This window comes from Poecilia reticulata, linkage group LG4 (genome assembly GCF_000633615.1).
Source record: "Poecilia reticulata strain Guanapo linkage group LG4, Guppy_female_1.0+MT, whole genome shotgun sequence".
Classification (NCBI taxonomy): Eukaryota; Metazoa; Chordata; class Actinopteri; order Cyprinodontiformes; family Poeciliidae; genus Poecilia; species Poecilia reticulata.
The window spans coordinates 21,563,487-21,577,378 of NC_024334.1; the positions used below are offsets into that span (position 1 = coordinate 21,563,487).

General features: G+C 39.5%; 1 protein-coding gene across 2 annotated transcripts; it reads right to left on the bottom strand.

Moving 5' to 3' along the window:
• Nucleotides 1-394: 394 nt before the first annotated feature.
• On the bottom strand, nt 395-12,710 carry chaf1a (chromatin assembly factor 1, subunit A (p150)). Of its 2 annotated transcripts, XM_008407277.2 has the most exons (17): nt 12,480-12,710; nt 12,207-12,323; nt 11,112-11,156; nt 9,516-10,168; nt 9,116-9,184; nt 7,686-7,930; nt 7,529-7,610; nt 7,374-7,442; nt 7,065-7,282; nt 5,049-5,217; nt 4,880-4,960; nt 4,407-4,505; nt 3,928-4,177; nt 2,411-2,576; nt 2,002-2,323; nt 1,821-1,905; nt 395-1,069 (listed from the first exon to the last, which is right to left on the bottom strand). In XM_008407277.2, the coding sequence occupies exons 2-17, from the start codon at nt 12,268-12,270 to the stop codon at nt 984-986; spliced, it is 2,703 nt and encodes a 900-aa protein (XP_008405499.1). In that variant the 5' UTR covers nt 12,271-12,323; nt 12,480-12,710; the 3' UTR covers nt 395-983. The 2 variants fall into 2 exon arrangements, with proteins under 2 accessions (XP_008405499.1, XP_008405498.1); XM_008407276.2 differs by having other exon boundaries at nt 12,207-12,709.
• Between the last annotated feature and the right edge of the window lie 1,182 nt (nt 12,711-13,892).

A 13,892-nucleotide genomic window follows, 5' to 3' on the forward strand; every position in this document is an offset into this window, starting at 1 on the left:
CTTGACAAAACAAGAGCCTGTTAATCCTATTAATTCAAGTGTGTTGGCCAACAAACACATCCAAAAGTGTGTAGGCCTTCAATAATGCAATTTGAGATCATTGAGTGCGTAGTGTAGAAAGGGGCAAAAGGAAGGTTGTGAGCAGCCGAGCATGATTGACGGCGCCAAGACACTTCTCTCTGAGGGAGCTGTAATTTTGCAAATTGCATTATGACCTTACTTTTTGCCCCACACAGATTACCTGTCTTAGCATCAGGACATGTTAACAGTTTTAACAAATATATGAAATAAAGCATTGTTTATGAAAGCTACATGCTGTGATTTAAAATTTTACACAGAACTTATTTAGTGAATTCAACAACAAAAGAAAATTGGTACATAATAGGAAAAGATGTATATAAAAGGTGCAGTAATTTTATTTATGTTTAATGAATTTATCCTGTTCAAGTATTCTTGAGAAAATACAGAAAATACATATATTTATAAAACACCAACACTGTAACTAACTGTACACATACAGACCTCTCTACCCTTCCAATGAAGGCAGCATGAATGAAACCAGTAAGATCACAATGTACAGATGAACTCGGAGCCTCGTTTTCCAGCACTAACTTCTGATAAACTATGTACAATTGGACCAAAAAGAAAAAAACAAACAAAACAAGTTTGTGGTTTCAAAAACCGTGATTATTTGTGTTCTTAACGCTTCGTATAATGTTTATTTCTGCCCTTGTTCCATCTCGGCCCAAGCATTAGTAATAAGACTCTGATAAGTTGCTTTGATTCTTTTCACAATCCTCAACTTTTACTCTAAACATCTGCGACACCTTGTTGGGAAACGGCTGAGGCGAACTTCAAAAGCACCCAGCCTGGATTCTGCTGGCTTTGACGAGTCACACGGCTCGATCACTCGAGTCTCCTTTGGATGCAGAATAACGAGTCATGAAGGGAGAGCTAAAGAGGAAGAGCGGCCTGTGATTGGCTCAGGCTGAGGAGAGCGCGGCGGCTTCAGACGCGTCGACTTCCATTGAACAGTCTTCTTCGCCGGAGGGCTTCTCTTTCTTGGGAGCTGCAAAGTCAGATCATGTTTGGTGTAACTGGAAAGCATATCTGGTTTAAAACTGAAGCGCTCACAAGTGTTCCTACTAGGTCAGGGTGACAAAATCTTTTTTTTTTTTTCAAACCAGATCTAGTTTTAATTGATTTCTTTTTTCCCTATTTTTTTTTTCTTAAAGAGAAATTACAAATATTTTTCAAAAAGTGGCTATTTTTTGTCATCCCTTCCATTCGCTGCGAGACAGACTGAGACTTTTTGTTTAATTGCAAAGAATGTGGTCATAATAATAGAATAGAGATGCAATATTACCAGAAAATGTCTCAAAATGGTGAAAATTGACTTAATGAGAAAAAAAGCTTCAGAATCTGTGGTTGTTTGCTCAAACGTTGAAAAAGTCTGGCTACTGACAACAGTTTTAAAATCAGCATCAAATTATACAGTTTTATCTGTAAACTTAAACCAAAAATAACTTCACAACATTCCTGATTTAAAATTATTATTTTTGTGTTGGGAGTTCTCATTAAAGGAATACTTTATTATTTTTATTTCGACTGTTCTCGTAATTAAAAAAAAACAAAAATCATAGCTTGACTAATATTGTGTCATAGAGTTGACCTGAATTCAAAATGTATATAAATAGAAGCTATAAAATACGCATGTCAAACAAGATGGCCGCCTTGGGACACCCAAGGAGTCCATTGGTGGAAAAATCCTGATTTTCAAAACAACCAAAACATATTCCTGCTCCTCTCAGGTAACTCACCGCTCTGTGTGGAGATAATGACACAATCTTCGTCATAGTCATCCTCAGTGTCGGCCTGGAAACCGTCCGTCTCCGCCGCTTCGGCCTGAGAGAGAACAATGAAGCCACATTAACAGATTGTTTTCCCATCAGGGGGAAGTAAGAACGTGCGGTGGGAACTTTTCGCTTTTCGGAGGCGTGCCTGCTCAGGATCGTTGCATCTCTTCATGAACTTGGTGATGGACATGCTGCCGGCGCTCTTCCTCTTGCTGGAGGCCGACTGGGCGGTGGAGGCAGCTTGGGGCGTGGTCGGGGAGTTTCCCTGGGAGCCCGTGGCCGCCGGGGGCTCTTCGCGGGACTCGTCTCGGGCTCCGGAGGTGAGGTAGGTCCACTTGCAGGGCACTGGGAGAGCGTCCTGGCCGAAGCGGGCCAGGACCTCGGCGTGCACGTACCAGCAGAAGCGCTTGAAGGAGGAGCGCTTCTCGTAGACGGCGTTGCTCTTGATGAGGCGCCTCAGATGTAACCTGAGAGAGAAGAAAGACGGAAACGTCAACAGAACGACTACTGGTAAAGTGCCGATGTTTAAAATTCAGTTCAACGCTGCTCTTCACCTGGACGGGACGTTTTCTAGAGGGCCCTGAGGACTGGGCAGCTTAGATGGTGACGACGAGGAGGAAGAGGAAGAGCTCTGCTGACGACAAAACTCCTGGAACTCGGAGATGATGACTTTGACGCTGTTGGGGTTTCCGTGCAGCAGGGGGAGCAGCTGACCTAGAACTGAGAGAGGATTCACCTGAATGTTAGGATGCTTATGAGAAGGCAGTTAAAGTTTCACAAAAACACTTAAAGAACAGTTCACCAAATAATCCCCTGACTTATAACAGTCACCAAGCGGTCAATGCAACAATGTAAAATGTTTGTGAAATATGCTTAATAGATAAAAAAAAAAAAATTTGGTGGCTAATAATTATTATTACGAGGAGCCGTGTTTGCATAAGACGGGTTTACATCTCAGCTTATTGGAGGCATATCTGTCCTAAGTAACTATTTGATAGAAGAGTAAATTAGTGTAAAAATATTACCGTATTTTCCGCACTATAAGGCGCACCGGATTATAAGGCGCACCTTCAATGAATGGCCCATTTTAAAACTTTTTTCATATATAAGGCGCATAGAATAGACACTTGCCAATTTGTTCTGTACTCTATTATTACATATCCACATTTGTAAAGAAGTGATCCCCCAGTACTTTATATAGTAGTCTGCTCCAGTCATTGTTTCACTGACGGTGTTGGTGTTGGCATATTGTGCCCAACTGCATTCTGGGTAACACAGACCAACCGACACGCTGCCGCYGCAGTCTCTGTCTCTCTTCCCCCGCCCCTCCGCCCCCCTGGCTTTAAATGTATTATCAATCTTTATTAACAAACCAGCGTTCTGACACCTATCCCAGCATGCACCGCGCGCTTCTTCTTCTACAGGGGAAAATGAAGTCGGCGGCTGCTTACCGTAGTTGCTAGACCTRTTGTGGCTCAGTATTGGTCCATATATAAGGTGCACCGGATTATAAGACGTACTGCCGGCTTTTGAGGAAATTGAAGGTTTTCAGGTGCGCCTTATAGTGCGAAAAATACGGTAATATAGATTTAAATTTCTCAGTGGTATTTTTAAGACTTTTGGCCAATTCAGCTGAGCCATCAGCACGAGAAACATTAGATAAATAACTAACGATTGATCAATACAACAAAACTAATTGCAACAATAAATAATTATTTGGGGCATCAAACGCTAAATGCATGATTTCTGCCTCAAGACTGGAAGTTGTCTGGTGGAATCAAATTGAATATTTTTTGCAAAAAAAATAAAATCTTTAAGCCATTATTGGTTTTATTAAGGGAGAAATGCTGCAGCTTCCTTGTTGGCTTTTATTGATGATTTCACTCCAATTACAACGTCCAGTTATGCAGCTAAAGGTCTATAAACTCAGGCCATTTGAACAAAGTCATTATTTTCTTCACAATAATTGTCTTGAAAAGGTTTGAGCTGAACGAGGAAAGAAATCAAACACGTTTGAACGTCACGTTTGTGGCCGATGTCACTTCGAAAGGAAAATGCGTTTTAAACTTACGCTGCTCCTCTCTCTGCCCCTTCTGCAGCAGCTCTGCAGGCGTGGGGCTGTTGTCCACAGTGGGCAAAGGGTCGATCAGACACACGGCGTAAGGCTGGAAGGCCTCCTGACCTCCTCCGTCTTCGTCCCACACGCAGCCTCTGACCACGGCCTCCAGCACCTTCATCTTCTTCTTGCTGGACATCAGCTCGTCCCACTCTCTGGCTTTCAGTGTCTGACGCAGTTTTTGCTTCTCCAGGTCGCCGCCGTCCTGCGAAGATGTACGTTTTTAGTTATTTTTTTTACCAGTGACTTAAAGACACACTTAGAAAATGTCAGGTTTCTACAACGTTTTTCATTTCCTATTTAATGCGTTACTCGTCTTTGAATTAAAACATAAACGGGAACGTATTTGACAAAAAGACTAGTTGACTCCATTAAACTAAATCACTGACAAACTCCCCACTTCCACTTAAAATAAACAAAAGATTTAATCATACCTCCTCCTCCAGAGCACCTTCATCATCTGAGAGGTAGCCATGAGGAACGAAAAAGCCGTCGTCATCGTCGTCATCCTCCCCGCCTTCCTCTTCCTCCTCCTGTCAATCAGTTAAGCAGTTGTGAAGTTACTTGAAAAAAAACAAACATTTTCCCCGCGTGAAACTCTCTAAAATATATCTGTATGCTGCGATCGGTAGTTACTCAGAATACAAGTGTTAATTGAAACACTAATGATGTATGAAACACACAATTTACATCTGAGAGAAAACTTTGAATGATGTGCGGTGGAAAAAGATTAAAACACGCTAAAGCCTTAACCACAGATACATCTGAACAGAAACAACTGGAAATCATTTATTTAGGCATTTTACATAAGCTCCATTCACAGGATGGTCATGTAATAAATAAATAAATTGTGATTGAACTTTTAAAACAAAATGTGGAACAACAAAAGCCACTCCTGTCCACTTACCCCTTCACTATGAGACAAAGACTCTCCAGGTTCCTCTTCCTCCCATTCTTCGTCACTGTCCACCTCGTAGTCCAATAAATCCTGCGGTGGAAGAAAACAGCCGTCATCTACGCAGCCACGACTGCTTGTTGAATTCAAATAACTAATTGTTTCTGGAAACCAGTTTCACCTTGTCCTGCCTGAGGGGGCAGCGGGCAGAGATGTGTGAGCTCTTCTTCCTCCAGGTGCCCCAGTACGCTGGACGGTAGTTCTCGTGGAACTGCAGCAGCTTCATCGGTCCATAGCGTCTGCGGTCCGGTGTGTCGTCCGGTTTGGACGGGTCCAACATTATGCAGTCCCTGAAGGAGCAGAGCGAGGAGAAAACGCTGGTTAACCAAAACCCAGAAGAGAAAATCGATTCCCAAACATCTTTCACTCTGAACAGTCAAACGTGTTTTTTTGTTTTTTTTTCCTAATCCTAGTTTAAATCTAACTTTTCTTTAAATAAAGTTGGATCATTAAATTGCCAAAGTGTTGTCAGGTTGGAGACGTTGTTCTGAAGCCAAATAAACTACAATCCGCGTTTCTTCTTCAGGTTGTGCAGATTCTATTAAAACGTTTCACCAAGAGAATCTAATAAAAACTTCTGACTTAAAATCTGTCCATCTTAAAAACAGCCTTCCCATCAGCAGAAAACCACAATTCCCTCAACTTCACACTCAATAAAGCATTAAAATCTGGATTTGAAAAATAAAAATAATCATCTTCTGAAAAGAGGAATACGAGATTAAAAGTACTAAATTATAATGTACAATTATATTTTCTCCTTGCGTGTACGCATCACCAGCTGAGCACCGGGGAAAATCAGCAGAACTTATCGTTTCTCTTAGAGAAATATTTATCGAAAAGACCGCAGGGATACGAGGCTAATGTTAACACACCTGATTCTAATTATTGAATTACTTCAACTCCAGCAGAAACTTATTAATTAACCTTCAAACTGAATCAGGTGTGCTGCAGCAGAAGACATCTGACACATGCAGGGAAAACAAAATGTTGAGCGAAATGTGTTTGGTCAGCAGATCAGGACAGCAATTAAAAAATATAAAATTGAATCATTTTTTTCAAGCATCTCCTGTAAACCAGCAGTGGACAATGATAATTTTATCAGCTGTGCTAATGGTCTGTAATAACTCAATATCAGCATTTTGGAAGTCAAATACTTTTGCAAATGTATCATTTTTAATTTCATAAACTTATTTTTTTTATTTTTAGGAACAACAGTAGATTTTCTCCAAATCAAACTTGGAAGATTAGACGTTCCAGATCAAATAAGTCTTTTTAGAAACGCTTTATAATATGTACATAGTTCACAGACGTAAACGGGGCTTGGACGACTCGTAAAGTTTAGATTCGAATCACAGCAGGAGAAGCGTGATAAGCAGCTAAAGATAAAACACACGCGTGCACACGCACACAGAGACAGAAACGATCATCTTTCTTTTATGGCCCTGCATGCCCTCAGTGATGTCAGATGCCGTTTTCTCATGAAAACTTTAAACTCTTCATAAATGAATTCACTTTGTCGGCTCCGCTCATGTAGAGGTTTTACGCGGTTCACTGTGTCACTTCTGCTCATTTTAATCACGTTTCATGAGTAGAGAATGTTGATTCCTAAATAAATTAGATGTGAACTCAAATCCTGATAGAAACATTCCATTATTATAATTTAAATGAAGGGCTAAGGATCACACTCATAACTTAAATTTGCTTGTTTGTATTTCTTATGGAGTCTCAAATATTTTTTTACTTGATAAACAATAAGTGCTTCATTTAATATTTTGCAATAGTTGAGGTTTTGTCTATACAGTCTAGTGTTCAAACAAATAATCTAGTGATTCACTTCTTTTTACTTCATCAGTTCTGTGCAGTATGAGCTTTGGTTACGTGAGCTTATTTGAAAAAGCAGCAGATTATTTAGTCAGCAGAGCAAGAGACGGAGCAACGATGACACTAAAAAATAAAGACGAAAAGTGTCTCAACGGAGGGAACTTTAACAAGAAAAGGTCCTATAACCACAAAGTCCTGGTATCTACTCCGTCAGAGCGTCTGATTCTTAAGCTACAAATCAAACCCTCGGGATGTAAATCGGTGAATCCGCCCTCATTGTTTTCTGGACCAGGTCACCGAGCGTCTCTGTTCTCACCCGAGCGTGTCCGCCTGTCTGAGTTCAGTGCGTCCCGACCATCTGGGTTTTTGTCCGATCCAGTCTTTCAGTGCGTTCAGTTTTTCGGCAGGCTTTAGCAAACACTGGTCCAGCTCCTCCAGAACCGAGTCGTCACACTGAACGCGACACAGAGGCGCCAGAGACATGTTCTCTTTAATTTCAAACGGAGCGAACTTCCCACACGCAGCTGCCAGAGTCTGAGGAGACGAGAGGGACAGAAAGCATCTTCAGAGTCCAAGAGGATGATGATGATGAGTCTCTAAACCTTAATAAAGGTGACCTACTGACCTTTGGGGCCTGCTGGATTTTGGGTTTCTGTAGAAACCGAGTAATTTCTGCTTTCTCAGCTTTTAGGCGCTGGAACCAGAAAGAAAACAGTCAAAACATTAAATATTAACCAACTTCATCACATTCACAAAATATTAGCTTCTACAAAGACCTACATCTTTCTCTTCTTTCAAGCGTTTCTCCTCTTCCTTCATTCGCTTTTCCTCTTCCTTCTTCCGTTTCTCCTCCAGCTTTGCCCTGAGGAAGATAAATAACATGAAATTGGTGAAAAACAACAACAAAACAACAACCCTAACGTGTCTTTATACTTACTCTAGCTTAGACTTCCGCAGCTCCTCTTTTGCCTTTAGCTTCTCCGCCTTTTCCTTCTCTTCCTTCTCCTTTTTTTCTCGTTTTTCCCGCTCCTCCTTTTCCTTCTTCTCCCGTTTTTCCCTTTCTTTCTCCTCTTTGAGCTTGCGAGCCTCTTCTTTCTTCTTTTCCTTTGCAGCTTTGGCTTCTTCCTTCTGCCGTTCCTTCTCCTGCCGCAGCCGTAACCGCTCTTCTTGCTCCTGTAAACTCTGCAATCAGACATAATCAGTTAACCTAAGGATTAATTCAGGGGGTGAAAAAGACACTGAAACTAAGAGTTGAGTCTTAACTGGAGGAACATTTGTAGAAAATCTTAAAGCAGAGTTTCTAAAATTGCTTCCTCTTTAAAATCACCAACTTTTCCAGATTTCTCAACTTATTTTTACCATCTACAAACATACATTTCCAATAAATAATTTTTTTTTTTAAACAATGATGAAGCATCATCCTGAAAAACCTCCAATTATAAACAAAGGACACATCTGCTGCTGCTGTTTTTCCTCCAGTCTATTATATGTTGTTTAATTTTATTCCTATGACATCACAGATTAAGCTTATTGTTAATATTTTGGTCTGAAAAAGCATTTTGATTTACCTAAAACAAGCCAATTTTTTATAATTTTATTTAAAATAATAGTTGTTTTGAAATACTTATGTTTAAATACATTTAAAAAATATATACATCAGCTGTTTTTATACATTAGCCATGTTTTCCTAAAAATCTTTAAGGTTTTCATTTCAAAACCGAAATTTTATAACCGGTGTTGTAACCCGATCATAGATCAAACTCCAAGACCTTCTGGTTGCAGAACATGACCAAAAAAAATAAAATAATAATTGTATTCTACAGCAAGCAAAATAACTTTCAACAAGTCAATAAGCAAAAATTTCATTCTGACCACCAACAAAAAATATATTGCATCTATTGTCACTTTTGATAGATAAATCAAAATGTCTTAGCAAATACTGTAAAATATACAGAATTGCATACAATCTCCAATGCATTAGTGTGTACAGTAGGGTGCACGGATTAAATATTTGCTAGGATGTGACATTTTATTTTATGCATTTAAATTTTTGGCAATATGATTGCAATTAAATGTTTTACTGAAGTTGTTCAACATCAGCTTTAAGTCAGCATGGCCACCGTATTCTTACTCACCAGCCTATTTGACTAAATTAATTTTATAAATGCGGGCGTTTACTTTGTAGGGAGTGGAAAATAGGCGATAAAGTCTAGAAAAGCTAAAGTTTTTCCATATTTATCCAGACCTGGAAAACATCAAAGACAAAAAATTAACGTACTTCTTTCAGACTTTCAGGCTACATGTGAAACCTGTTAACTTGAAATGCCAAACCGCCTTGCAGCAGGAGCTGAACTTTACGAAGTCTACCTTTAATGAGCGCCTCTTGATCTTCTTCTCCTCTGCTGGTATCTTAGGGGTGGTGGGGGTCTTTGGGTCCTTCAACGGGAGAAAAAGAACATTGTATGGGATGTTTTACTGACAAAAATCAAAGCTGAATAAATTCTGGCAAGAACAATAAAAGCGAATAAGAAGAAAATTTAGGCACTGTGCTCTTTTGTAAAAAGGGTTTTTGGTCATTATTTTTAGACTTATTTTTCAAAATGTAGAAAGCAAATGAACATTTAAATACATTTTGGTGATGCAAAAATCATTTCTTAAAAAATATGGAAAATGGGAAACTACATGTCCATTGAGTAAGATTTTTTTTTTTTTAGCAACAATTACGCAGTAGAAAACTTGGATGATCTGCTCCCATGCTGGTTCGTACTTTAGGTGTAGTGGTTGGCGTCGAGTCCCCGGTCTTGCCGTTTTCTGGTGAGCTCTCAGACATGGAGCTGGCCGATGACGGCGACTGTGTCGACTTATTTCCCAACTCATTCTGCTCCTCTGGCTCGCTGTCTGAATCCTGAGTAGTAGTATCCAGCTGGGAGACAAATGTGGTGAGATCTTCCTCTTCTTCCTCCTCCTCTTCCTCCTCTTCTTCCTCTTCTTCCGCCTCTTCGTCAGTAATTAAGACGAAGTCTGCAGTCTGTGTTTCAGGAGTGTCAGTAACGTTCTTGTGTTTCCCAGCAGCCTCTGTTCTGTCTTTGCGCTGCTGCTTGGTTTTCGCTGCAGGACGAGAAGCGGCCGGCGCAGGGGAGCCGCGGCGCTTTACGGGGGACGATTTGACGTCGTCAGTCAGATCGATGACCGCTTTACTGTCCAAGGACGCAGAGGAACCGGGGCACCTGCGCCTCAGGAAGCCATCGAGTGGGCCGCGGCCGTTGACCAGAGGCGGGCCGCTGCGTTCGGAGAGAGGAGACGACTCGTTCTCGTTCTGCGTGTCCGGGTCTGCGGGTCCGGGGCAGGAATGGGTGCAGGGACGCTTCGGTGGCTGGTTTTCTTTAGGTTCGGCATTCAGGCGCTTGAACGGGAGACGAGCTGGAAACAAGAGAAAAGAAAAGAAGAAGCAAAAAAAGAAGACGGTTACAAATAAATTATATTGTCAATAATTCACTGTTATTAATCTACAGTTAGGTCACTAAATGAATATGCTCAGCTTTGCATCAATTACAGCAACCTTTTTTTTGTAGAAATGCAGAGTGCCTGTTTTCACTAATAATTTTTTCCAGTAATGTAAATAAATAAATAATGAACATGCGTCTTATTTTTTACAGGACAAAGTTAGTTTAATTTTTAGTTAAAGTTTTTAGTAAATTTTAATGTTTCTGATCAAACTGATTTATTATTATTAAACCAAGATAACCTGAGCAAATACATAAATTGATCAATTAATTATTTATTTTAAGTAAAAAATAAAAATCAAGTGTTTGTGATGACTGGAAATTGGATTTAGATCTGGACTTTAACTAGGCCAAACCCAAAACCTTTCTTTTGAGTTTTTAACACTTCAAGCTGATTGGTGTCGGTGACTTTTGGTGCCTAAATTTATTTAAACCCAGGAAAGATGTGTTGTTTTGTTAAAATCATTTTGGTCAAAATGACTTCATTTTTCCTAAAGGCCTAACCAAGTTGGATTCCTGATTTTGGATTCAACATGCGTGTCTTTTTTCTTTTTTACAGGACAGTTAGATATATTAATTCAGAAACTAAACTATTATTTACCCAATTGATCTTGGTATAATATTACAATATTTTGATGATGTGAAAACATTGCATCTTGGCATAAAAAAGGCAACAGAAGCCATGGGTGGGGGAATGAAATACTTTTACACAGAACTGTTTTTGTAAGATTATTCTTGGTTGTTATTACTGCAATGGAATACCTATCTTTGACAACTTTTTTTGAAAAGCTTTTCAATTTTGGCCTTCGTGTTCGAGGATGCATGATAAATAAATGCAAACAACCCCATGTCACTTTTACCTTGAATAAGTTTCTTGTTGGCATTACTTGATTTGCAATCCATGCCTGAAAGAAAACAGCAGATTAAAAATCAATTGATGACATGATAAACTAAGACTACACAAGTTGTGAGTGAACTGATAAACATGTCACATTCAATCAAATGCCACCAAACAATAGTTTCCGACAACTTAATCATTTGTCCATTTACAGTAGACGTGCATCCATGATCAAAACGCTTTCTAGAAATGTAAGCGTGTTGAACGTAAAGGCCTGTGACGCTGCATTCATATACCTAACCCTGTGCTCCGAGTACAAAATGAGGCTGGATCTAGTGGCCGTGTTTAGCTCGCTCTCCCGCCAACCTGTGTCTCAGTCGGGGCTACAGAGGCCCAACCGGATCGAGACTGCAGAGTGAGCAGCACCTCGGGGTTGCCAGGTAATGTCTGACTGTCCTTCAGACAACTGGAAGCTTTGGAAAACCCACTCTGAACATCTGCAGCGCGCTGTGGTGTAACAGTCCGTAAAACGGACATATGAGAAAGCAAAAACAAGAAGTGAGCTTTGACAGCCCACTTCAGAGAGCAGCTTTGATCTTACGCACTAGCTTTGAGCCTGCCAACCATGCTACACGACTAGCTTTGCATGCTACTTTAATGACACTAATCAGACACTGTGCTACGCAACAACAGACTTAGCCATCATTGCTAGCTATTAATGTAAAACATCTTCAATAGAAACTGTTGACAAGACAAAGGCACAGCGTGGCGGCACTTAAATGTCTCCTACATGACAAATAAGGTTCAAAAAAATCATATTAGTATCATGTTAACAACCATGTTGAGGGCAACTGCTTTCAAGACAGCAGCAACAGATTTATGACCCAAACAAGAGGTTTTTCATGAAATGATACAAGTACAGTAAATAAATTTAAGCCTACCCGATACTGGTAACGCTGACAAAGTTACCACAGTGCAGCAGAAGCTGCAAACATTACACCTGTAGTTCCTTTATTTAATTGATAAATTACAATTTTGAAAAAGTGACTCGCTCGTGGCACAACAGATAACATTTTTGCATGCTTCAAGTGTTTAAGCTTTCAAGACAAGGTATTACCTCTTCTGTGGGGAGTCGATACTGCCAAATGTCCGTCCACAGATGAACTTTCCGCCGCCAACATCCCAAATACTGACCCGGGGCCTCTTTCGTTCACAATGTTTTGCAGTTAAACAACTTTGACACACCGACAAGAGCAGCGTTAACGCCAAAAAGGCCCCCCACTGGTTATTAAATATCAAGTTCTTATTTACACGTCATACGATCTTAATTTATTTCACATAAGCATAACTAAAAGTCTTTCCGCATCTCCTGCGTTCTCCCTCTGCTCACCCCGCCGCTTGCCTCGCGCTCCCGAGTCGGAATTGGCGGGAGTCAGGTCCGGCCATCAATAAGCTTCGCTGATTGGTCGAAATCAATTCTTGGCTCTTCCAGGGTACGTTGGATTTGTGCACCTGCTTTTCCCACTTACTCCAGCATTCTCTCGAAAACTTTAAAATCTTGACATGTAGATAAGGAAACGCTCAAAGTTTTTTGGGATTTCAAGATGTCTTTTTAAGATAATAAGGACTGATATCTTAAAGTCAACAGAGGTGAATCAGAAAATGTAAATTATGTGTACGCTATCCGCATAGTACTGAACGCTCCTTGCCAGCAACCAAAACATGTCACATGCTTTTTTTTTTTTTTTTTACAGGAAGCGCGTTCCGGCTGATGTTTCGAGTTATGTGATTGGCCACAGAGCTTGACTTTATTGCAGAAGAAGAACGATCGTCGTGTCCGCCATACTGTGTGTGGCAAAATTTGCTTTAAATGCTAATAAAAGTGTGAAAAACATGTAAGAACAAAAGAAACAGAACAAGTGCAATTAAGCTAAACCAATTTAGATTGAGGCTTTTATATGATAGTACAAGCAATGATAATGTTTGAGAACAATTTTAACATCTGAAGATCAAACTAACCTAAATTAAACTTACTTTATTTTTGAAATTATACCAAATATACCAAAACTACACCAAAGTTGAATTAAATATTAATTGCAATAATTTAGGAATTTTATTTCAGCTACCTTTTCAAAACATTAAACAGAACATTAAAAATGACATGAAAATTAACAAGATTCAACAAATGCTTAAAGATAATTCCCAGTATTATTTATTTTTTAGTGGTTTAATTAATGAATGTCTTGCTTAATGTTAAACAGAACAGCCTGGTACTTCTAAACCCTTACAATATCATAATACCACAAGGGCAAGCACATTTCCAATACGTTGAGAATGACAATATGTTAGCAGAAATGCTAGTCAATATGGCGGCGATTTGTGTGTTTTGGGACAAATGATACATTTTGTTAGTAAATTGAAAAGGATAATTTACTTCTAAGTAAGAACGTGTATGAAAGCGAGATGAATAAAGATATGTGTGATATTAATCTAAGATTATAATTCTTCTAATGGAATTTATTTAAATAAAACTTGGATTACATAGATAATAGAAATAAAATAATAATTTTAATTATAATATTCTGATTATAAAACCCACAGTTTTGCTCAACTAAGTGAGAATGTTTGGTTCATATTTTCAAAAGTTTTACAAGAGTTTCTTAAAATTGTTTCCAGCTGTTTAAGAACTGGGTGGAGACGGAGGAACGTAATCACGCTGTAGTCACGCGTTTTCCGTTTACCGCTCGCGTGAATTCTGGAAACTGTAGTTCTCTGTTCACCGCCCCTGAAAGGGCCATGTCAA